This window comes from Dipodomys spectabilis, unplaced genomic scaffold (assembly GCF_019054845.1).
Source record: "Dipodomys spectabilis isolate Male_0828 unplaced genomic scaffold, ASM1905484v1 ptg000053l, whole genome shotgun sequence".
NCBI classification, from domain to species: domain Eukaryota; kingdom Metazoa; phylum Chordata; class Mammalia; order Rodentia; family Heteromyidae; genus Dipodomys; species Dipodomys spectabilis.
Window position 1 is genome coordinate 4,131,083 of NW_024870730.1, and position 25,269 is coordinate 4,156,351.

General features: G+C 37.7%; 2 protein-coding genes across 7 annotated transcripts in view; both read left to right on the plus strand.

The window, feature by feature from the left end:
• The window catches only part of Pnisr (PNN interacting serine and arginine rich protein), a 30,556-nt gene extending 23,428 nt beyond the window's left edge, over positions 1-7,128 (plus strand). For 5 of the 6 annotated variants that reach the window (XM_042679585.1, XM_042679587.1, XM_042679589.1 and 2 more), the window contains 5 exons: positions 346-445; positions 1,155-1,208; positions 2,359-2,529; positions 4,161-5,247; positions 5,487-5,831. In XM_042679585.1, coding sequence (XP_042535519.1) covers positions 346-445; positions 1,155-1,208; positions 2,359-2,529; positions 4,161-5,247; positions 5,487-5,517 — 1,443 coding nt within the window. In that variant the 3' untranslated portion in view covers positions 5,518-5,831. Of the gene's footprint in view, positions 1-345; positions 446-1,154; positions 1,209-2,358; positions 2,530-4,160; positions 5,248-5,486 lie in introns of all 6 variants that reach the window. The other variant, XM_042679591.1, reaches the window with a different exon arrangement.
• Positions 7,129-9,511: 2,383 nt separating this feature from the next.
• Coq3 (coenzyme Q3, methyltransferase) lies at positions 9,512-25,219 on the plus strand. The gene is made up of 7 exons (XM_042679542.1): positions 9,512-9,633; positions 13,177-13,303; positions 16,666-16,818; positions 18,050-18,149; positions 21,307-21,549; positions 23,548-23,707; positions 24,870-25,219. Exons 1-7 carry the CDS (start codon positions 9,525-9,527, stop codon positions 25,088-25,090), a joined length of 1,113 nt encoding a protein of 370 aa, XP_042535476.1. The 5' UTR covers positions 9,512-9,524; the 3' UTR covers positions 25,091-25,219.
• Positions 25,220-25,269: the final 50 nt, after the last annotated feature.

The following is a 25,269-nucleotide window of genomic DNA, read 5'->3' on the forward strand; positions in this document are numbered from 1 at the left end:
AGTATATAATAATAATAGTATGTTTTTTGGTATTCTCTAGTATGGTTTTATTTGGTAATGTGCTCTACTTAAAGCACTCATAGAATTTTTTAATAATAGAGAGCCTGTTAAGTTTCTTACTTTTTTGTGTCTAAAGTAAGGATTCAGTGACTATGCATGGATGTATAGTTTTTCTTTGATACTTATGATTTTGAAATATTTTCAGGCTTTGGTGTTTTAGAATAATGTTTAAAATATTCTTTTTTTAGGAATGGCTAGTCTGATCTGTTTCTTTGCATTTTAATTTAGAAAACAAGCAGTAATTATAACTAAGTTGGAAATGCTATATAAAATATTTGTCTTTAGATGTTGCTGACAAAAATGCTTCTAACTGAAATTCTGCTGGATGTCACAGACGAAGAAATTTATTATGTAGCCAAAGATGCACATCGGAAAGCAACGAAAGGTATATTGTGGGTGTTCTTGGTTTGTGGGGGAATTTTGGCTTCTTGAACATTTGGACTTTTTGTTTTCCTCTGGATTGCTATCAGATATTTATATATTCTCTTCTTGCATGATTTAACTCTTGGGGAAAGATTAGATATGTAGACACCATATTGAGACTATACAATTCTATTTATATATATTTTTTATCTGTCCTACCTGAAAATAGCAATCACGCTGTTGTCCTGAAAAATGTATTGTGGAAAATTCCTGGTGTTCAGTTTATCTTACCTGATTTAAGTTTATTTCATCATGATACCAGGGTATTGGTAGATGGCTTGTAAATACAGTTTATTGTGACAGTGAATTTTAAATTATGAACCTTGAGAATTTTCAATTTAATCAATTGCAGCTTTTACAAAAGCAAGTAATTTCTACCCTTCCCCATGATTTTAGTAACACTTAAAAAAATAAAAACCATAACTCATACCAGAATTAGACATAACAGTCAACATTTTTCTTCATTATAAACCAATTTCAGCTCACATCAGAATTATAATTTCAAAGCCAGACATGCTACTGGTTTAAAATGAATGTTATGTTTTTAATGTTTCTTCTCTCCCCAAAAAGCAGCAATAGTAGTAGATTTAACAATACCATAGACTCTCATGACTATGAAATCGTGGCTATTTGTGTTAACATGTTGCTCCTGTTGTTGATGTGATACAAAGCTCCTGCAAAACAGCTGGCACAGTCCAGTGCACTGGCTTCCCTCACTGGACTCGGTAAGTGTTTTCCTTATTTGTGAGAGGGCCTAAAGGGAAAATACGCACTTACCTTGTCTTTCTACATGTTCTGTGTTGACACTGGATTATTCCTACTCAGTTAAGAAACCTAAGCTTCTGTGTCACTAAGAGATTGACTCTTTTTTTTTTTTTGACTAAAATATTCACAGTGGAACGATTAAAAATGTAATTAATTCAGTTTATTGGGGCAAGTTGAATGGAAAATTTCCTTATTAATTGCTCCAATATGTGATATGTGTGTATGGATATGAATATATATATATATATGTATGTGTGTAGGTATATATATATATATATATATATGTATGTATAGTTTGTATATATATGTATAGGTCATTTAGCCACAATAGTATCTAAAGTCACTTTGAGAATTATTGCATACATATTTTAGGGATTTATCTATCCACTAATGCTTATAATGACTTACATAAATTGCATTGCAGCAAGTCAAGTATTAACATAGAGGGAAAGGGTTTTTTTTGTCATGGTATAATAGTAGTGCTAGATTGAAATTTTGCTAATTGCATATTATCCAAGACTCTAAAGTTTGAATTTGCCTTTTCCATGTTTTATGTTCATTTCTGTTAGGAAGAAGGGAGAGGGGTAGGATAAAGTGCCATGTGGTTTTGTTACAATAATTACTTGGATCACTTCAGGGTGGGGAGTTCATTCCATTTCTGTGCCAATAAGAATTACAATCTTCTAATTTTTAAAGGAAAAAAAATGCTTAACATCCTATCAGATTCTAAAAGTATGAAGAATAAAAGAGTCCATGTTAAAAATACTTTCAGGATCACCATAAATTTTATTAAGATAGTTGAATTGGTTAAGTTTTAATGAGGCTTCATTATTGCCCTGTTAAATGGTTATGTATGCCTGCCATTATTCTAATTCTTTAAGGGTGTAAAATGTTTCCTTGCTTGAAACATTTACAAAGAACACTATGTAACTGTTGTCTGAGGGTTCGTTGAACTCCTTAAACATTTGAATTTATGCCTCTACCCACCTGGAATAAACATATCTTCCAGGAAAAGGCAATGAAAAAAAAGAGCTTTCTTCTCTAATCTTAAAAAGTTTTTAGTGGAGCGCATGTCTTTTTCATATGATAGACTGAGCTTTATGCACACAGGTGGACTGGGTGGTTATGGATCAGGAGACAGTGAAGATGAGAGGAGCGACAGAGGCTCTGAGTCATCTGATACTGATGATGAAGAATTACGGCACCGAATCCGGCAAAAACAGGAAGCTTTTTGGAGAAAAGAAAAAGAACAGCAGCTATTACATGATAAACAGATGGAAGGTAAATTTTTTTAGATTTATGTAGTTTATGTCCGGTTTTATATGAACTTTTTTTTTTGTCATGGGGCTTGAACTCTTGGCCTGGGTGCTGTCCCTCAACTTTTCAGCTCAGGGTTATTCTCTATCACTTGAGCCACAGCACCACTTCTGGTTTTCTGGTGGCTAATTGGAGATGAGTCTCAAGGACTTTCGTACCTGGGCTGGCTTTGAACTGTGATCTTCAGACCTCAGCCTCCTGAGTAGCTAGGATTACAGGCTTGAGCCACCAAAGCCCAGCTATAAACTACTTTTAAAGCAAAACTAAAAAAAAACAAAATTTGGTGCTAGATGAATAATACATGACGTACCTTCAATCAATTGTTTTTGTTTTTATTTTAGAATTTATTTTAGTATCTGTAGACATTATTTCTTATTAAAATTGTTGAAATGAAAGCCAAGAAATGAGGAAATATTTAAATACATTATTGGGCAGGGTAGCACACATGGCCTTGTAATCAGTTATGTAGCCAGCAGAGACTTTCAGGTCATCCCAAGTAAAAATATTTAGCCAGCCCCCATATTAACAGATAAGCCAGGCATGGTGGTACATGGCATTTGGAAAAGGCAACGAGTAGGAAAATCACTATTCAAGGCAAAATGTATGAGACTGTTTGTGGAAAGATTAAAGCAAAAAGGGACAGAGCATTTCTCAAGAGATAGAGTGCTTGTTTAACAAGCAAAAGGCCTTAAGTTCAAGTCCCAGTAGTGCCAAAAATAAACTGATAGCTGACTACTTGTAGCTATTAAATGTATGTATACAGATATGCCACAGATATAAAAGATTTTGAAAATTTAACATGAAAGAAAAAGCTGAATGTTTCTCTAAGTTTAATTGATTACATATTAGAGTAATTAATTTTACCCTGGTACTGGTGGCTCATACCTCTAATACTAACTCCTTAAGAGTCTGAGATCTGAGGATCACAGTTTGACATCAGCCTGGGCAGAAAAGTCCATAAGACTGCTGCCCTCTAATGCTGGCAGTCTACCTCTGCTGTGAGACTATTATTTCCAATTAACTAGCAAAAAGCTATAAGTGAACGTGTGGCACAAGTAGGAGAGTGCCAGCCTTGAGCAGAGTAGGCCAAGTGAGACCTCTAGGCCTTCAGTTCAAGCACTAGTACTTGCACCAAAAAATGATAACATTTTAGATATATTGGGGTTGTAAAATACTGAAATTAATTCACTTGTTTCTATCTTACCTGTTTGTGTGGCTCCTACAAAGTTCTGAATTATGCTAGGTGCTTGTGGCTCACACCTATAATCCTTGCTACTCAAGAGGCTGAGATTTGCAGATCACACTTCAGAGCCACCCTTGGGCAAGTGGGCAAGAAAGTCCATAAGACTCTCATCTCCAGTTAAGCTCCAAAAAAGCTGAAAAGGCTGTGGCTCAAGTGGTAGAATACTAGCTTTAACCAAAAATGCTCAGGGACATTGCCCAGGCTCTGAGTTCATGCCCCAGGACTGGCACCAACAACAGCAAAAAGCTTATGTTTCTTATTTTTGTTTTAGTTTGCTAACTTCATTTTTACTAATATGAGAATTTTTCATTTTATTTTCATCTTAAAATTTTTTTGTCTTGTTCTCTTGCAGAAGAAAAACAACAAACAGAAAGGGTTACAAAAGAGATGAACGAATTTATCCATAAAGAGCAAAATAATTTATCAATACTAGAAGCAAGAGAAGCAGATGGTGATATGGTTAATGAAAAGAAAAGAACTCCAAATGAAACTACATCAGTTTTAGAACCCAAAAAAGAGCATAAAGAAAAGGAGAAACAAGGAAGGAGTAGATCAGGGAGTTCTAGCAGTGGTAGTTCCAGCAGCAATAGCAGAACGAGTAGTACTAGTAGTACTGTCTCTAGTTCTTCATACAGCTCTAGCTCAGGTAGTAGTCGCACTTCTTCTCGGTCTTCTTCTCCTAAAAGGAAAAAAAGACATAGTAGGAGTAGATCTCCAACAATAAAAGCTAGACGAAGCAGGAGTAGAAGCTACTCCCGCAGAATTAAAATAGAGAGCAACAGGGCTAGGGTAAAAATTAGGGATAGGAGGAGATCTAATAGAAGTAGTATTGAAAGAGAAAGACGAAGAAATCGGAGTCCTTCCCGAGAGAGACGTAGAAGTAGAAGTCGCTCAAGGGATAGACGAACCAATCGTTCCAGTCGCAGTAGGAGTCGAGATAGGCGTAAAATTGAGGATCAACGTGGAAATCTTAGTGGGAGCAGTCATAAGCATAAAGGTGAGGCTAAAGAACAAGAGAGGAGAAAGGAGAGGAGTAGAAGCATAGACAAAGATAGGAAAAAGAAAGACAAAGAAAGGGAGCGTGAACAGGATAAAAGAAAAGAGAAACAAAAAAGGGAAGAAAAAGATTTTAAGTTCAGTAGCCAGGATGATAGATTAAAAAGGAAACGGGAAAGTGAAAGAACATTTTCCAGAAGTGGCTCTATATCCGTTAAAATCATAAGACATGATTCTAGACAGGACAGTAAGAAGAGTACTACCAAAGATAGTAAGAAGCATTCAGGCTCTGATTCTAGTGGAAGGAGCAGTTCTGAATCTCCAGGAAGTAGCAAAGAAAAGAAGGCTAAGAAGCCTAAACATAGTCGATCGCGATCCATGGAGAAATCTCAAAGGTCTGGTAAGAAGGCAAGCCGCAAACACAAGTCTAAGTCTCGATCAAGGTAGTATACTTTTTAAAGTATTTTGTCTGATTTTTTAAAAAAAAAATTGACTGAATTTATTCAAAGTTGAAAGTGTCCTTTCTCTCTCTCTTTAATAAACTCAGTTTGGTACTTGATAAATGATCATAGTTTTAAATAATGTTAGAAATCCTATAAAATAGTATTTATTGAAAATTGCAGATTTTCAGTCTAAAATACATTTTTATTTTTAAATTTTGTCTTTTCCCTTTTTTTTTCAGATCAACAACCCCTCCCCGTCGTAAGCGCTGAGGAATGATGTTGGCAAGAATGCCATGATGTTGTTTAAAAAAATTCCATGAGTTTTAAGGGCTTGTCTCATTATAGAGGCACAATGTGGCTGTGTAGGTGAAACCAGAATTTTTTTTTTTTAATCTGTAAATAGGTGTACTTTTTCCAAATGCTGCTCCAAGTTACTTAATAGGATTTCTTTGTATTACATTTTTTCAAGAAATAGTGCATAATAAGACTATAAATATGCCATTCTCTTTCAGCTGTAATGTTCTTAAAATTATTCTTGAATGTACTGTGATGTCAATAAAGCTCTTTAGTTCATTTTTGTTAAATTCTTGCACCTTAATTTTATGATTTTAATCTAAGGAACGTACTTTTATAAAAAGGCAGCTGGAAATTTGTATAACAGGTTTTAAAGGTACTTCCTCCCACCTTCCCCAAAGAAAATGGTTTTAACTTAATAAGTTTGTCAAAGTTTGTATATTGTACCCATGGACTTGTCAAATTTCAACTTTCAGGGTGTGGAAGAGGGCCAGAAAAGACCTTTATTTTTCATTTGAAAGCACTTGATTGGCTTTCTAAAGTTTTCTTCTTATTTTGGGGATTTTTCTCTGTGTGTATACAATATGGTTCACTCCTGTAAAATGAAATTGCTAAAAACCAATCAAGCCAATGCACCAGTAGAGTTACTTGTGATGAAAAATTGTGTTTGACACTAATAGTCAAGTCTGAAACTATACAGTCACCCACTTCTGTTTTACAGGCATATTTTAACACCATGGGGTTACTATGGAAATGGAACTTATAATTCAATATATTTATTTCTATTTTTAAAGTATATGATCTAAACTCAGCAGGGGAATACTGTATTATACAGGCTTATATCAGTTACAAAAGAATAAAATGGTCTGATTTGTCAGTTTAAAAATAATGATGAGTGGGTGGTCTAGTTTAAGGCAGTCATAACTTATGAGTGAAATGAGGCTCTCAAGGCATTTTAACTTAAGTGCTCAACTGCTTTCAGGGTCCATTTTTTATTATGACTACGCATTTATGCAGTGATAGTTGAGTCTTTGAAAACAAATGCTTTAATGTTTTAATTTAAAAAGTAAAAGCAAGTGCAGGACACAAAAAGTTTTAAAGTATGCCTTCTTACCAGCAATAGCTCATTTTAAAAATAATGCCAGATTTTTGCCAAGATCAGTGTTCCCTCAAAATGAAGATAAAATAGATTTGTATGGTGTGCTCTTGTACCTCTAGTAGGTTCTTAAATAATTTTGAGCAGTTATGCATTTATCTAAAGGAAATAAATCAACTGTGAATAAATGCATGTTTACCAAAATGACTGTTTACAGTGCATTTAGTTCTGATATTTATAAAGTTGACATTTCACAGAACAACTTTACGATAGTTTGGATTTCTATATAGTTTAGTCATCAGTGTAACATCTGGAAATAAAGGAAAATGTGCAGTATTTTTTATGTAGGTGAACTAACACAGTGTATCTAATTGAAAAACTATCTGGTTAATTTGTAATAAGTTGTATAACATTTTTTGAATCTTAAAATGTTTTTAGATCAATCTTCAAGTGAAATATTATTTTCAAAATAAAATTCTACATAAAAATTATCCTGGCTATGATATACACATTTTTGGATAAGAGCTAGAGCCAAAAAAACAAGTAATGTTTTTAACTGTCACAATTTCCAAGGTTCTTATCAGTTTAAACCTGTAGATTTAAAACCCAGTGCATCATGACACTTGTATTAGTAGATATGTCAGTGTAATAATTAGATATTAGAAATTTTCAGATTTTTATCAATAATGTAGAGAATTCCCTTTACATGTGATTTAGTGTTTAACTTGAATGGCAAGAATTTATAAACTAGGGCTTTTAAAATGTTGAATGTTAAAATGTTCACAAAAGTTAGGTTGAGGATAATTTGTTATAAAAATCTTTTCTAAAAAGATACCAGAAAATTAATAGATTCAGCTTTTTGAGACAGACCTTGATATGGATTGGTTAATACAAACTAAGAGAGTCTCTTAAAATATTTCTAGTGAATTAGTCATCCTTGTTTTTGTGGAGTGAGGGTAAACCACACCATTAACAGAACAAGATGTAATTTGGAAGAAGTACTTATAATTTGTTTCAGGTCCCAAAATATAAATAAAGATTGGTGTGGAATCTCATTAATGTACATGTTTTTTGCCATTGTGATATGCTTTTGTTGCCTTCTAATGGGGTAGTACACAACAGACATTTTCTAACAGTCTATTTTTTTTTCTTTCTCAAAGATATACATGACGTCTACTAGTAGGTTTAAAAATGTTTTCATTTGAGAATTTATGGGAGTCATTTTAAGTTCTTATGCATACTTTCACATTTAAGTCTTCTCACACAACTTATTGCAATTTCTACACTATACTGTTATCGTTTAATGGAAGTAATAAGTATTAGAGTTAAATTAACCTGTCTGGTAACTTAATGGTTTTGGAAAATCACCCAACTTCATCAGCTGTGTAAGGAAAAAATTAGATAATCTCCAAGGTCTTAGACACTTTAGTTTTAAGTACTATTTATAATCCCCAAAATTTAAAAGAGAAAATAAGTTTTTTTTTTTTTTATCGGTTCTTAGATTAGTACACCTAACGAGTTACATTTGTACCATAACGTTAACCAGGCATCATCCACAAATTTTCCTGTTAGTGCATTTGTTATGTCTATCACAGTCTTATAATATTTCAAATTATATAGTTATCCTAAGTTGACAAATTGGCTAGAATTTTTTGGTAAATAAGGAAACAGTTAAAACTGAGTGGTTATATTTCAAAGCAGAAAACTTGGTTACCTTTGCTTTAGTGAAAAAATGCACATAAAGCAATAAACTACAGAATATTAAATAGGCATTAAAAGATTCCTGATAAAATCAGTATTTACACAACAAGTTTATGGGTGAGACCACAGAGATAGTGTAGGCAATAACCTCATGTATTGTATTACAGTCCACACAGCTTTAAACACACTCAGGTTCAGTGGTCATTGGAAAAGCTTTTGTTGATGCTTGTAGAGAAAAGTACTTTGAACTAGTTTTGTATATCTGGTTCTGGGGGTTTTAAAGAAAATGTTTTCCTATTCAGGCAAACCACTGCCAAATGTGAGAAGGCTCAAACTCCCAAAGCGATGCGATACAAAGAATACACTTACAAAGTTCTTAGAACTTTAATCACATTTGCACTCTGGGTTTTTCCTTGGTTTATCTCTCCAAACACATACAAGACAGGCCAAGTTTCCTTCTGTGCTATTTCTGCCTTATATTTAGGGAGTGGAACTCAGAAGACTGGTTGGAGACCTTCCAAGCAGTAATGTCAAAGGATCCAATTAAAGGACCCCTGGCTTATTTGACCCTGACTTGAACATATGAGACGTTTTATGTCTTAAATCTTGGCTACCACGTTCAAGGCCCTAGAAGTTGGCCCAGAGTGAGTGCTACTCTTTGGGGATTATTTTGGTGTTAGGTTTTAGTGGTAGGGTCCTTTTGCTTCTGTAGCTGTCACGGCCACCGCCATGCCCAGCCACTGGTTGGATGTGGACTTGTGAACTTTTCATTCCCTGGCTGGTGTACCTTGTTCCCAGATTTCTGGCTCCCCAGTAGCCAGGACTACAGGCCTGAGCACTGAGTGATAGTCTTTTGCCGGATAATGTGTGTTGATGTGAGTTGGGAAACCCTTCAGAATTAGTGCGTTTGAGTCTGGAAAGGAAACTGCTGCCCTTGGAGAAGAAACGCCTCCAAACTCCTGTGTGTGCAGCCGTGTAAGACCAGTGTGTTCGGGCTAGCGGGGGGACTCGGTGGTACCGTGTCCTGGAGGAGAGGGCGCAGCGCCCAGCGGTGGCACCCCCACCGCCGGACACCCAGGCGGGAACCACGCCGCAAACCCACCGCGGCCGGAGTGGGCGCGGAACCTTTCCTTTCCGTCGGCGATCCGGAGGGACGGACCGGAAGGGGAGTGGCACTGTAATCGCAATGTGGGGACGCCGGGCCTGGGGCTCCTGGGAGACTCGGTTTTTAGGAAAGTTTACGTCTGGACTCCGGGGCCCAAGAGCCGAGCGTCCCAGGGTCGCCTCGTGGGCGGGTGAGTGTGCGCGGAATTCCTTCCCACGGCGCAGGGCGTTCTGCGCAGGCGCGGCGGCAGGCCGGGGGCGGGGGGCGGGGGGCTGCGCTGGCCGCTGGTTTGCGCGAGGGCGGCGTCTCGGCCCCGGGCCTGCGTGGAATCCCGGATCTGAGTGCTGTCCTCCCGCTGGACTCGGTTCTCCCGGCTGAGGGAGAGCCGAGGCCCGCCGTCCGGCCCCGCGACAGCCCGCCCCGGAAGACACCTGCTGCGCTCCCAAGTGCTCCACTGCGGACGTCAGTGCTCGGAATGCTCGCAGTTGGCGTCATTTGTCCAGAACTTAAGGCAGCAGCTAAGCTTTTTTGGGCTAGTTCATTATTTGCAAATAAGATCAAGGAAATAATTGATTATATTCGGTGCTTGTGGATAAGTCTGGTTATTGAAGTCTATTGTCACTATTATTATTGTTGTTGTTGCTTGAAGTCGGACCGGGCGCTGTCCCTGAGCTCGTTCACTCAGGGTAGTACTCAACCATTTGAGCCACATGTGAGTAGTTTATTGGAGCTAGTAGTTCCACAGACTTTTCTGCCTGGGCTGGCTTCAAACCACCATCCTCAGACCTCAGCCTCCTGAGTAGCTAGGATTACAGACGTGAGCCACTAGCACCCAGCTAAACTTTTAGTATTATTTACGAGAGAATTAAGTTCATCCCTCACAGGGAACTCATTAACTGTTGTTTGGTAAGAACTCTTAGAGACACTGAGAATCTAAAATGAATTACACTTCGAAAGAGGTTTTTAGAAAATGTTCAAATAGAACTAAAATCAAGATATAATGAAGAAAATAATGGAAAATCAATCCACCAAGAGACTTGATTAGTCATTTAAAAAGAAAACAGGACAAATCAGATGAAACAACCACAAAACACAATACCAACTATTTAAATCCATTTATCTCCATATGGGAAAATGATTAAGGGCTGTGTGTGTGTGTTTGTGAGTCCTTGTGTGTCCTTGTACATGCCCACACCAATAATGGAGCTTAAATCTAGGACTTCACTGTCTTGCTTACCCTCCCCCCCCCACCTTAACCTGGTACTTTACCACTTAAGCCACACCTCCAGTTTCAGCTTTTTATTCATCAATTGGAGATAACATTTTTTTAGATTTGTCTGCTCGAGTTGAATTCAAGGTTTCTAGAGTCAGCTTCTTGAGTAGCTAGGATTACAAACATTTGCTACCAGCTCCAGGCTAGTGTGTAACACAGAATTAAGTTTTTATTATATATTATGAATATGGACATATAGATAGAGCTATCTATCTGTCTATCTATCTATATATGTATATCTAACTTTAACAGTGATTACCTGTAGTGGAGTAGGTGATTGTCTATCATCATCCTTTAAGTACTTTTTTTTCTGAACTGTTTTTCATTAAGCATGTGTGTCTTATATAATCAGAAATGTAGGGGGGAAAACCAAGCCATAGGCTTCAGTTTGAAGGATAACCATAGAGGAACATCTGCCTAATATTCAGGATTCGGGAGAGTTTGGGGAAATAAAAATTTTTCCTGAAAAGTAGAGTATGGATGGAATATGGGCAGTGAAGGAAAGGGATGAGCAGAGAACATTAATGGTCATGACAAGTTCATAAAAAGCCACACATAACCTGAGATTTTCTTTTCCTGAGGATGTGAGAAGCAACGCCATCAGACTTAGAAATAACATTTGGCAGTTCTATAGCATATGGAGCTCTAAGACAGTCCTGAGAGGAATCCAGATATTGAATGCTTGTTAAATACTGAATATATGACTTAAATGAAGTTCTTCCTCTCTCTACATTCCTTTAAATACTAGGATTCAAATGAGAGAAGGAATTGGTAATGTGCTGTTTAAAATTTAAGCTCAATTGGTCACTTTATGTTGTGGGAAGGAGGATTTTAAAGCTCCTGAGAATTCTAGCAATACTCAAGACTAATTTTCCAGAAATACAGGGAGTCAAAAGAAGTCCAGTGGTTGGCACTGAGTAGAGGCAAGTACTGTTAAAGTCTCTGAGGTGGTTTATCTCTGGGATGTGTTTTGTTTGTTTTTTGGTGCCAGTTCTGGGGCTTGAACTCAGGGCCTGGGTGCTGTACCTGAGTTGTTTTTTTTGTTTGTTTGTTTGTTTTTTTCTCAAATCTAGCACTCCATCCACCTCTCCATCTAAGGCTTCTTGGTGGTTAATTGGAGATGAGAGCCTCATAGACATTCCTACCTACGCTGGCTTCAAATCAAGATCCTTCGATCTCATCCTCCTGAGTAGCTAGGATTGCAGACAAGAGCCACTGGCCCAGCAAAATCTCTGAGGAGGTTTAGTTCTATAATACTTTGTATTTCCTTACTTGTATATTGAAGTTTATGTAATTTTATATAACATCTTATTTACCTGCCTAAACTCATAAACTCATAAAGGACCTTATAAGGTAGACATGATAGAGTTGATGGAAGAGGGAATAATATGAGCAAAAGCATAGAAGCTCCAGGTGCTAATGACTCATGCCCGCAATCCTACTTTGGAGGTTCAAGGTTTGAAGCCAGCTACAGCAGGAATGTCAGTGAAAGTCTTGTTGCCAATTAACCACTAACAAAAAGCCTGCAATGAAGATACTGTTTAAGTGGTAGAGTCCCCACCTTCAGTGAAAAGGCTAAGTAAGGGACAGTGCGTAGGCCTTGAATTCAAGCCCCACTATCAGCGCACACACAAAAAAGCCCTAAAAGCATGAATTTCTTTTAGTGTGCATGATAACTTTGAAATGGATTTGGGCCAGACTGAGAATTACTCATTTTAAAAAAGAGAGAACAAACACAATAAAGGATGGCGAGCATACTTAAAATCTAATTAAGATAGCTAATATTAAATTAACATGAAAGGTGGCTCACACCTGTAATCCTACCTGTTCTGGATGCTAGAATCTGGATCATGGTTCAAAGCCAGCCTAGGAAGAAAAGTTTGAGAGACTGCATCTCCAATTAACTGGCAAAAAGCAGAGCTGGAGTAATGGCTCTAGTGATAGAGCACCATCCATGCAATCAAGCTGATCAAATGCAAAGCCCCAAGTTCAAATCCAAGTACTGTATAATAAAACTAAAACTGCTACAGATTACATTTAAATAACACTTTGTAATTTTGTATAATGTGTGTGCAAAAACTACTGGCCTGAAAAGCTTTTACTTAATATTATTACTCTCATTTCCTAATTATAATTTCAGAACTCTGGTTGGAATTAAATGGCAGAAAGCAAGAGCTTTATTATTGTTTTTTTCAAGAGCCTTATTTTTAAAGTCAAATAAATGGGGGGTAACAAGTTAGACAAGAAATGTAATCACTCCCTTACTTAGATAACTGTAACCTCTCTGTACATTACCTTGACAATATTTTTTTAAAAGTAAAATAAAAAATTAAGAAACTCCTTTATCAATTTTCATAATGAAGATTACCATATAAAGTAGAATTCTTCAGTTATATGAATTACAGAGTTCTTACTATGTGATGCTTTCCTCTAGATATTTAATTTTGGTTTTCTTTTCAGTTTACTCAGAAAATAAACTCAGTTGGTCTCTGCGAATTAAACCACAAGTTTTCAGTGAATACAAAACCATGTGGTTTAAACCTTGTAGGATGACTTTTTCCTATTTGAATAAAATAAAAAATTACAGGTAAGTTTATTTACATAATCATATACAATACTTATTGTATATGATTTATTTATTTAATATTTATTGTATATGTTTATTGATTATGTTTCATAAACTTGGTCAGCGTGTAATAGTTTATATGGTTTGACTATTTAAATATTCTTAATTTTTAGCAGCTTTTAGATTTAAAGTTTTTCAAGTCTGCTGGAAAGTCAATAAAAGAATACAGCATTACGCCTGTGCATACCTTCATTCAAATTCAGAGATTGTTTTTTAATGTATTATAAAATACTATATTGCTTGGAGAAGTTATTTTAATTTCTGTATAATATCCTTATGACAGACCACAAATAATGTCATTCTCAGGGCTAAGTGTATATGTCAGCAGTAAAGCACTTGCTTAGCACACAAGAGGACTTCACTGATTTTTTTTTTTTAAAGAAAAAGAACAAAAACCCTTATGCCTAAAATTATAAATGATTTCAGAGCAACATAAATATATAAGGTGGCTATATATGTATTTTAGCTAAAGTTGAGCTTGAGTAATATCTTTTGGAGTATTTATATTTTATAATCCAATTTCTGACCTTTTGAAAAATATTTCATAGCATTACAGCCATCACTGTGTTTTAGGTACTTGATCCTGCTTCTTGGAAGTATCACTTTTAAGACTGGGTGCCTCAGCTGAGCATCTACCTAGTGTTATCAATTATCATTTAGTCCTAGATTACTGCAGTTTTGAATGATATATGGAAAAGGAAATTAATGGTTTGTTGTTTTTTTTGATCGGTTGTGGGGCTTGAACTCTGGGCCTGGGTGCTGTCCCTGAACTCTTCAGCTCAAGGCTAGTGCTCTACTACTTGAGCCACAGTGATACTTCTGGTTTTCTGGTGGTTTATTGGAGATAAGAGTCTCACAGACTTTCCCATCTGGGCTGGCTTTGAACCGCAGTCCTCAGATCTCAGCCTCCTGAGTAGCTAGGATTACAGATGTGAGCCACTGGCACCAGCTGAAACTAAGGTTCTTAAGATAATATTGAAGAAAAGTGATATTTAAATTTTAAAAGGCTAAAGAGTAATGAGTGTAGTATGTATTCTCCATTTGGAAAGATTTAGCTTTACTCATAAAACATCCTTCTATAAGTTTGAATATATAGACTAGGTGAATGTTTATTTTAGGATGTAGTATATATACATACATATATTCATATATACATATACACATACATGCATTCATGCATACATACATATATACATAATACAAAATAAAATATGCATATATGAATATATTAATATACTTTTAGGCCCTCTATAAAGGCAGGTGAGCATATGTGAAATTCTATTGAATGTAGGTAACATGGAATTGACAGGATTTTTAGCTCTATTTGTAGCTTAGAAAAACTAAAAATTTGAATATTATTACCTTTTTTGAGTAATCTTACTATCTTTTACCTACTCTCAAGTGAGAGTATTTCTTCCTACTATACTATGACAGAACTCAATGCATTGTATAATTTTGGTTTTATGTTATTTTTATTTTAGGCAAAACATACTGAGTTTTCTTTCAGATTATTTGGCAGATGTCTCCTGAGTATCTTCTATGTTTCATGATCTGTGCTAATCACTAGGAACAAAATAGTAAGGGAGAGTCCATTCCTTGTCTGCCATTAGTGGATAACACAATCAAATATGTATAGTCCCATGAAGTACACATTAGTATAGGGGAATTAAAATAGGGGCATCTAGCTAGGTGCTGACTCACACCTGTAATCCTAGCTACTCAGGAGTCTGAGATCTGAGGATTATGATTCAAAGCCAATTGGGGCAGAAAAGTGTGTATTACTCTTATCTTCAGTTAAGTGGTAAAAAGCCAGAAGTGGAGGTATGGCTCAACTGGTAAAGCATCAGCCATCAGCCTTGAGAAAAAAAAATCATAGACATGGCCCAGGACCTAAATTCTGGCACTAAAAATTAAAAAAAAAAAAAAATAGGGAAATATGAGCCACTTTTGAAGAACAAGGAAGACATGGTAGACAACATTTTAAGATCTTGAAGGATGTTGCCGTGCGCCAGTGGCTCACGCCTGTAATCCTAGCTACTCAGGAGGCTGAGATCTGAGGATCGAGGTTCAAAGCCAGCCCAGGCAGGAAAGTCTGTGAAACTCTTATCTCCAATAAACCACCAGAAAACCAGAAGTGGCGCTGTGGCTCAAGTGGTAGAGTACTGGCCTTGAGCTGAAGAGCTGAGGGACAGGGCTCAGGCCCAGAGTTCAAGCCCTACGACCCACAAAAAAAAAAAAAAGATCTTGAAGGATGAGAAGAAATTAGTATAGAAAATGAAAGGGAGAATGTGGGGAAAATGCTCCAGGCACAAGGAACAATGTATACAAAGTACCCAAGGAAGAGTAAGCATGGTCAATTTGAAGAACTGAAAAAGACCTATGTTTCCAGAGGGGAGAATAACGAGAATAAATGGAGTTGAGTTTGGAGAGGGAGGAAACTGGGGACTAAATAATTCTCAATAGCTCTTGCTAGGGATTATAGTCTTTTGCTTCCACTTGGAAGCCTTTTGTTGTTGATGTTGGTGGTCATGGGGCTTGAACTCTGGGCCTGAGCGCTGTCCTTCAGGTCTTCAGCTCAAGGCTAGCACTCTACCACTTGAGCCACAGCGCCACTTCTAATTTTCTGGTGGTTAATTGGAGATAAGAGTCTTAGGGACTTTCCTGCCCAGGCTGGCTTTGAACTGTGATCCTCAGATCTCAGTCTCCTGAGTAGCTAGGATTATGGGCGTGAGCCACTGACTCCTAGCTTATGTGAGGAAATAATATGATCAGATGAGTATTTTTATAGCATGCAGTGCAGACTAGATAATGCCAGCCCTTAGAAGCAGTGATAATAGCCTTTATCTGGTAGAGTTGCCTGAAGGATTAAGAGAATATATTTAGATTTCCTAGCTACTGCCCGATATTTATTAAATTCTCAATAAATGGTAACTATAATTATTTTATTATTTTAAATGTGACCCAGAAGCCTACGTTTATATAATTCCATTTTCAGTTATAACTTACTTCCAAAGTCAATTAATTTTCTTTTTCTGTGAATGTATGTATATATAATCATAATCATATATATGATATGTATCTCGTAATCATAGTGCTCATATTAATCATATATCTCATAATCCTACTGCATATCCATATAAGCAGTATGATATATAGTTGCAGAATGATTATGAGAGTGCTTGGTTGTAAAGCATCAAAACTGAAAAAATTATGTATTTAGGATCTAATGACATATGAAAAAGAATGTCTTTCTACACGGTATCTTACAAGATAAGTTTTCTATAACAGCGGTATTTGCTTGGATCTTTGTTTTCACCTGTTAGGTCCCCTTGGAAAAAATCATACAGTACTTCACAAACCACTGTCGACAGCAGTGAGGTGAAAACCTTCAGGGCCCTGGCTGACAAGTGGTGGGATGAGCAAGGAGTCTATGCACCTCTTCACTCTATGAATGACCTGAGGGTGCCATTCATTAGGTAACACTTCCAACTCTTAATTTTTCCTTTTTACTTAAAAATATATATATATCCTTACCATGTATTTTACTATCATTTGCCCTCCATCATTCTCTTTAAAAACTGCAGCTCTTTTTAATAATCCATCCACTTTGCATCCACTTTTCTCTTAGTTTACACTTAGGTTCAAAATGCTGTAACTTGCCTCATGATGGTGGCTCACGCCTGAAATTTTAAATACTCAGGAGGCTAAACTCTGAGGACCATGGTTTGAAGTGAGCTCAGGTAAAACAGTCTTAACCAGCAAAGAGCTGAAAATAGAGGTGTGGCTCAAGTAGTGCAGCACCAGCCTTTTATTTTGTTTTGTATTGTTTTATCTGAGCAGCACAAACAAAATGAAACAAATGGATAGGTTTGTTTTGAAAATTAGGGAGAGTCTCTTCAATGTCCAGCATGTGAAACCATGTACTTTTACTAACATCAAAGACCTAGGCTCTTTTTACAGCTTAACTTGAAGCAGTTTTGGACATATTAGGTAAATTTGAATTAAATTATTTTTCTTTGGAGGTGTGTATGTGTATGCTTGAACTCAGGGCCTCGGTGCTGTAACTGAGCTTTTGTACTCAAAGCTAGCAATCTACCACTTTGAGCCACAGCTCCACTTCTGGTGTTCTGGTGGTTAGTTGGCGATAAGAGTCTCAGAGACTTTCCTGCCTAGACTGGCTTCAAACCAAGATCCTTCCATCTCAGCCTCCTGAGTAACCAGGATTACAGTTGTGAGCCAGCTATACCTGGCTAAGAATTAAATTCTTTTTTTTTTTTTTTTTTTTGGTCAGTCGTGGGGCCTGAACTCTGGGACTGGATACTGTCCTCAGCTCTTCAGCTGAAGGATAGTACTCTACCATTTGAGCCACAGTGCCACTTCCGGCTTTTTCTGCTTATGTGGTGCTAGAAATCGAAGCCAAGGCCTCATGCATGCAAGGCTAGCACTCTACCACTGAGCCACCTTCCCAGCCCAAGAATTAAATTCTTATGTAAGGAATTAAGACATGGTGGCAGGTACACTCTTGTAATCCCAGCATTTGGAAGGCTAAGGATAGGAGGATCACAAGTGTGAGGCTAGATGGGCTACATAGCAAGAAGAAAAATGAAAGAAAATAAAATGGGGATTAATATTTTCTTAGAAATCGTATGTTTAAGACTTTCTTACTGATTACTAATTTTTTTACATGTTTTGAATTTTATTTTAAAGAGACAATCTTTTGACAACACTTGCCAATCACCAGCCAGGAAAACCTTTGTCTGGGCTGAAGATTCTCGATGTTGGCTGTGGTGGTGGATTATTAACTGAAGTAAGTGATTTAGAGTTGTTCTGATATTATTACCTTGATGGGGAAAATTGAGAACTCAACTTAGAGCTGATTTGTCTTTTTGACAAATAATAATGTTTATCTTTTAAATAAATAATGTTGATTTTTAGCCTTTTGGAAAGTTTAAAAGTATGTATCTTCAAATTTTTTTTTGCATGTGAAAATTTCAGGAAATATCCTGAAGATTTTTTATCGACAAATTTGATTATCTTAAAGGTTTTAGGTTTACAAAAATTGAGATAAAAGTACACTGATCTCATGTGCCCTACAATTCCTGTTGTATTTCAGTATGCTTTCAGAAAATTATACAGAAGGGTTTTTGTGCGGTCCTTTTACACTTGTGTAATAATAGATCCTCAGACTTTTATGTACTAGTGGGGCTTTTTCCATCTTAGATGATTTAGAGTAATTGGAAGAGTAGTAGTGAAGAATAATTGCTTTAGCTTAGCGTAAGTGTATACCTTTATATTCTGATGTCAGCACAGAAACTTTTTGCTGATGCTATATCATAATGTCTTGAAACATATTTTCAGTGACTAGGGGATTCAGAAATGCTAAGGTTTAATGGGATGTGATTACTGTCAAGGTCCATGACTCAGGCAGGTTGACAGTGACACTAACAGAGCTCTTCGATACACAGTTGTTTCCATATGCACATAAAATATGTTATTTATCTGTTAGTAGACCCTTCCAAATTTCAGGAAACTTGAAATATGTGAAAATACATTTCTTAGGATCAAGAGTATATGGTATATAAATTGTAGAAAAGTAAGATTTTACTATGTGTTCTTCAGCCTGCTTAGTGTATTGTAGCAGGTCTTATAGCTTTAAAACTAACACAGTGAGTCATACTTTTAGCTTATTGACTTTTTTTGTTGTTGTTGGTTATGGGGCTTGAACTCTGGGCCTGGGTGCTGGCACTGAGCTCTTTTGTTCAAGGATAGAGCGCCACTTCCGGTTTCCTGGTGGTTAATTGGAGATAGGAGCCTCATGGACTTTCCTCCCTGGCTGGCTTTGAGCCATAATACTCAGACTTCAGCTTCTTGAGCTAGGATTAAAGGTGTAAACTACCAGTGCCTGGCTTGTTTGACTAACTTTAATATAAATACTATGTAGACTTTGATTAAAATTAAGCCTATGTACATTTTTTTCTTTTATTGTAGTATATTAATTGTACATAGGGAGATTTCACTCTGACATTTCCATACATGCATACATATACCTCAGTCATATACACCACCTCCATTACTTTTTTACTATCAGTGATGGGTCTTGGACTCAGTGCCGAGGAACTGTTCCTGAGGTTTTTTACTCAAGGCTAGCACTCTGCCACTTTAAGCCACTGTTCCTCTTCAGTTTTCTGGTGGTGAATTGGAGATAAGAATCTCATGGACTTTCCTGCCAGGGCTAGCTTTGAACCACAATCCTCAGAGCTCAGCCTCCTGAGTAGCTAGGATTATAGCCCTGAACCGCCAGTGCCTAACAACAACAACAAAACCACCACAAAAAAACCCAAAACCAAAAGAAGGCTGGGCTGGTGGCTCACACCTAGCTACTCAGAAGGCTGAGATCTGAGAATTGAGGTTCAATTCAGGGGCAGGAAAGGCCATGCGACTCTTATCTCCAATTAACCACCAGAAAATCAATCAAACAACAACAAAACAAAAAGAAGAAACTATAAAGAACTATTTGTAGGAGCTGGGAAATTAGCCCTCTAGTACCATGATAAAAATCAAAGGAAAAGTAGAAAGAAAGGAGGGAGGGGGAAGCAAAGAGAGAAGAGGAAAGAAGGGAGGAAAGAAGGAAGGAAGGGAAGGAAGCAGGCAGGCAGGCAGGCAGAGAATGTGGTTCAGGAGACAGCACCTGACTGGTAAACATGAGACCTACACTTCAAGCCCATGTACCGCCAAAGGCACATAAATAAATAAACAAACTGGCCAATTATCAGAATAAATAAAAATGTTTTATTAAAAATAGGAATATTTCAGAAATGATAGATGATTTTTCTATGTTGTGTTATACTTATGATCTCCTGGGAGCACGACAATCCATCGAGGCACGGACAGTGAAAGGTGGACAAAAGAAGTTTATTTACACTATTTACACGGGAAAAGGGTATTGAGACTACTTTGTCCTGGGCTAGATGCCCAGAACCAGGAGCAGCCTCCACCCGCAAACCTCCAACCAGCAAACCTCCAAGCCTCCAATAGGCAGTGCTGACCCCATGCAAACCAAACCTCAGACCTCCAAAGCCCAAAGGGAAGGCTTTTCCCTTTCTTGAAACCCTTCCTCCTGCTCTGTGGGCCTCTCCATGTGCACAGACCTGCCCTGCTCCGGCAAGCTTTCCCCTCCTGCCTCCTCTCCTTCCCTGCAGTAACTGTTTTCCTCAGGACTCTGTCTTTCCCTTGCTCTCCTCTCCTCGGGACTCCTCTCTCCTCCCTCCACTATTTTCCTCTAACCTCTCCTCAGGACTCCTACTCCCCCCACCCCTCTCGGAGCAGCAGCCTATATATCTCTGGATAAGCTGCGCCCTGCCCCCACTAATGGTTTCAAACCGACATTCGTGCTCCTCCCCAAGCTGCCCCCTGTCCAATCCCAATAGGCAGCTAACCATGTGGGGCTCAACACCCCACCCCTCCAATAGCACCCCCCCCCAGCATGTCCCACCCCTTTTGGTGGTATGCCCCGCCCCTTCCCTTGGCATGGGCCCCTCTGGCGGTGCTCTGTGGGGTGGTGACGTCAGCCTCTCAATGCCCTGCTCTGCCTGGTAGCCTGGTCTGTGGAGCAGTGAGGCTCAACTCTTGATGCCCGGCCCCCTCCAGCAGGCCGGGCCACGGGGCCACGCTGACTATTGGGCCCTGCTGATTATCAGGGCCCCACGGGGTATTACACTTTAAATATGTTAGTATTATACCACATGCGTGTAAATGTAAGGTTGTTTGATCATTGTTCTCACATTTAAGCTTTTTGCTATAGAAAATTTCAAATATATACAAAAATGGAGGAAATGGTCTATGAACCCAAATACCTATAGATGATCTTCAGTAATCATCAGGAGTCATTGTTTCATTTTTGGTAAATTGCTTGTTACTAACATGTCCTATTTTCTTACTGAGAGTAACTTTCTTTATGCCATTAGCCTCTAGGGCGGCTAGGAGCTTCTGTTACTGGAATTGATCCTGTGGATGAAAACATTAAAATAGCACAACACCATAAATCATTTGATCCAGTTCTGGATAAGAGGATAGAGTACAGAGTGTGTTCCCTGGAGGAGATTGTGGAAGATTCTGCAGAAACTTTTGATGCTGTCATAGCTTCTGAAGTTGTAGAACATGTGATTAATCTGGAAGCATTTGTACAGTGCTGTTGTCAAGTGTTGAAAGTAAGACTTACAGAACTTTTCTGTTTTTCTCTGTATGTGTATGTATCTATAGCAACAGAATGTTATTTTAGCAGTCCAGCAGGCAAGGTATAGGAGAGAGGAACTAATAAGCAAGGATTAGGAGGTAGCATCTCTGCTGGAAAGTATTTCTGTGCCTCTGATTGCCCTCAATAGCAAGACCTTCCAGTGTCCAATGAGTATCTTGATGTCTAGGGATCTTAAAAAAGGTGCTAAACAGGACAACAATACATCCATAGTGGTAATTTTCCCATTTGTACAATCTGCATTAAATACTTAATGGACATTATATGACAATTACTAAGAAATTGATTTAGATTAATATTTGAAATCCATGAGAACAAGCACTTGGTAAGTTTATGTGTGATATATATCTATGTATTATATATAGAAAAGTTTACAGCTTTTTTTTTTTTTTTTTGGTCTGTCATGGGGCTTGAACTCTGGGCCTAGGCACTATCCCTCAGCTTTTCAGCTCAAGGCAAGCACTCTACCAATTGAGCCACAGCACCACTTCCGGTTTTTTGGTGGTTTATTGGAGATAAGAGTCTTACAGACTTTTGTGCCTGAGCTGGCTTTGAACTGTGATCCTCAGATCGCAGCCTCCTGAGTAGCTAGGATTACAAGTGTGAGCCACGGGTTCCTGGTGTTTTCAGCTTTTTAAACCAAATTTTAGCTTTGTAGAAGAATTACCAAGAAAATGTGTATTCCCTTTACCTTTTCCCCCTGGTACTAACACTAATAAGGCTCAGCACTAAGATGAAGGACACACTCACTCTCAGGTGCCCACCCTATACTTTCAAACCCTGAAAGGGTGACCTCTTTCTGTTCTGGGCCCTAGGAGCTTCACCAAGCCCCGTCCCTGCACATTTCTTCTGGTACAGTTCTCAAGAACAGTACCTGGACACTGACATTGTGCTTGCATACTACTCTTTAGAGCCCGTTAAATTTCGTTAGTTTTCTCACTAATGTCATTTTTGTGTCATGGGACCAGTATAGCCTCCTGCATTGTACTCACTTGCCATATCTTCTTTGCCTAGCACTTTACCAACTGAGCCATATCTCCAACCCCTACATTTATTTTATATTATTATTGTACAAATGAGTTTTGATTCAGCATGTCACTTTATGAGTGTGCTACATCTTGATTAATGTTATCTCTTCCACCATTCTTTGCCCCTTCCCCTATCTCCCTCAACTCCACCCATCTCAAGTTATTTCAACTTTTACTTTAAACAACATATCTCAATAATAGACATCCTCTTTTAGAGTTTTGGTTTGGGGTGGTATTTGAGATGTTTCTTTCCCACACCACATATAAATAGAGAATAATATGATTATTTTGGAGGGAATCTTTCATTTTTCTCCCCATTCAGACTTAATTTTTAATAAAAGGAAGGGACATCAATGTCCTTGGATCTCTGAGACTAAGCATAGGAAGCACCATAAATATAGTCACTGAAAAATGGAAGACTGCATATACTCGTAAATGGCCTGTGTTCATGTTGGTGCTTATTTTGGTCTTTTCATAAAACAAAACCATTTTAACCCTAACCGTTAAAGTTCTGGTCAGAGATCACTTACTGGCATATTGTTCCCTTATGTAAGATACATAGTTCTGTGGTACATCAAACAGGTTTAAACAAGCTTAGCATCCTGTAGAAAATGTAGAGAGAGCATCCTGATTATTAGAATCAGGGCTGGTTTTAGGGCTTGAACTCAGGGCCTTGGTGCTGTCTCTGGGCCTCTTTGTGCTCAAGGCTAGTACTCCACCACTTGAACCACAGTGTGTGTCACTTATGGTTTTTGAATGGTTAATTGGAGATCAGAGTCTCACAGGGACTTTTCTGCCCAGACTGGTTTCAAACCACAATCCTCATATCTCAGCCTACTTAGTAGCTAGGATTTATAGGTATGAGGCACTGGCACCCAGCTAAATTTTACTTCTATACAATTTTATCTGTATATGATTTTTTTTAGCCTGGTGGTTCTTTATTTATTACTACAATCAACAAAACACAGATGTCCTATGCCCTGGGAATTGTATTTACAGAGCAAATTGCAGGTATTGTACCAAAAGGTACTCATACATGGGAGAAGTTTGTTTCACCTGAGACACTAGAGAGCATTCTGGAATCTAGTAAGTATGGAAAATTTTTTCTCTAATTTTCAAGGCCTACTCAAGCTTTTAATGCATTATGTAATATAATTCACAATCACATTACTAGCACTTAAACAGGTCAGTATGCTTTACATATTAGTCTCTCAATTGTTATAAATATCTTAAGAAATGGATAAAATACTACTTTTACATGTGGCACCTAACCCAGTACAAAACAAAAAATAGCTGATCAGTGAACAGGTTTCTTTCTATTTAGTATTAAGTTGTTTAAAGATGAGGTACAGATATCTGTTGCTTACACATCTTCAGTTTGCCATTCTGAGTCTTACTTGTATTAGCTTATCTTATAGATTGTTTTCCCTGATTCTGCCATACTCAGATATTTCAAACTTGTTTGCTACTTTTTACACATTTACTGTCAGTTATGTATATTATAGGATACTTTTTTTCTCTTTCCTGATATGTTGGTAAGGTTATCTTCTTGTGTCCTATACAGTGTTATGCTCTGTTTTACTTATAATGGACACTCAATTTACATGTTGAGATCTTGTCCAGTGCTATTGTCTCTCATTTATTTGGCATTTGATGGTTTTGTTTTTGTTTTTGTTTTTATCGGTTGTGGGACTTGAACTCTGGGCCTGAGCGCTGCCCCTCAGCTCTTCAGCTCAAGGCTAGCACTCTACCACTTGAGCTACAACGCCACTTCCAGTTTTCTGGTGGTTTACTGGAAATAAGAGTTTCACAGACTTTCCTGCCTGGGCTGGCTTTGAACTGTGATCCTCAGATCTCAGCCTTCTGAGTAGCTAGTATTACAGGTGTGAGCCACCGGTGCCTGGCTTGATGGTTTTGTTGAGTACTTAGTGTCATTGCATTTGTCATGCTTCTTGTTTTGATAATAGATCAAAAAAATTGATTTTACTTGGAAGATAATCAGTCCATAGCAAATAGGTAAATAATTTGTCCAGTATTACCATGTACAGAGTGCCAAAGCTAGGTCTTGAACCCAAGTAGTCTGCTTTAGAGTATGTGTTCTAGTCTAAAGTATGGTCTGTACATGCTTACAAAGTATTTTTGCCCACTAAAGTACTAATAAATTTTCATTGATATGAAATGTTGCAGAGACTTTTGGCCTTTGGAAGTTAAAAGTTATTAAATCCATGTTTTCTGTTGAATTTTTCAGATGGTTTCTCAGTTCAGACTGTGGCAGGAATGCTCTATAACCCCTTCTCAGGTTACTGGCATTGGAGCGACAGCACCAGCATTAACTATGCAGCTCATGCTGTAAAATCCTTGGCACAGGAGCATCCGGGGCCTGCTGAGTTTGTTTTCAAGGGTGAAACAGAAGAGCTCCATGCTAACACATCCAGCAGTCCAGGTGTTCATGAACAGCTAAAGAAATGAATTGTTTTTGAGGATTGGAATAGCATGGCTGAAAAGTCTGCTTATAAGTTTAAAAAGACATACAAAAATTTCAGTTCATCTTTGGAGAGAAAATCATGAAATAAAGGCCAACCAAAAAGGCTAAATCTTTGAAAAGACTCATGATCATGTGCTACTTTCAAGAGATTCTATGGACAAAA

Excerpts from the sequence above, each read along its gene's own strand:
- Coq3 (XM_042679542.1), top strand. The coding sequence starts at position 9,525 with ATGTGGGGACGCCGGGCCTGGGGCTCCTGGGAGACTCGGTTTTTAGGA. Across the intron at positions 18,150-21,306 it reads GTGGTGGATTATTAACTGAA|CCTCTAGGGCGGCTAGGAGC; the intron begins GTAAGTGATTTA and ends TTATGCCATTAG. Across the intron at positions 23,708-24,869 it reads AGAGAGCATTCTGGAATCTA|ATGGTTTCTCAGTTCAGACT; the intron begins GTAAGTATGGAA and ends TGAATTTTTCAG.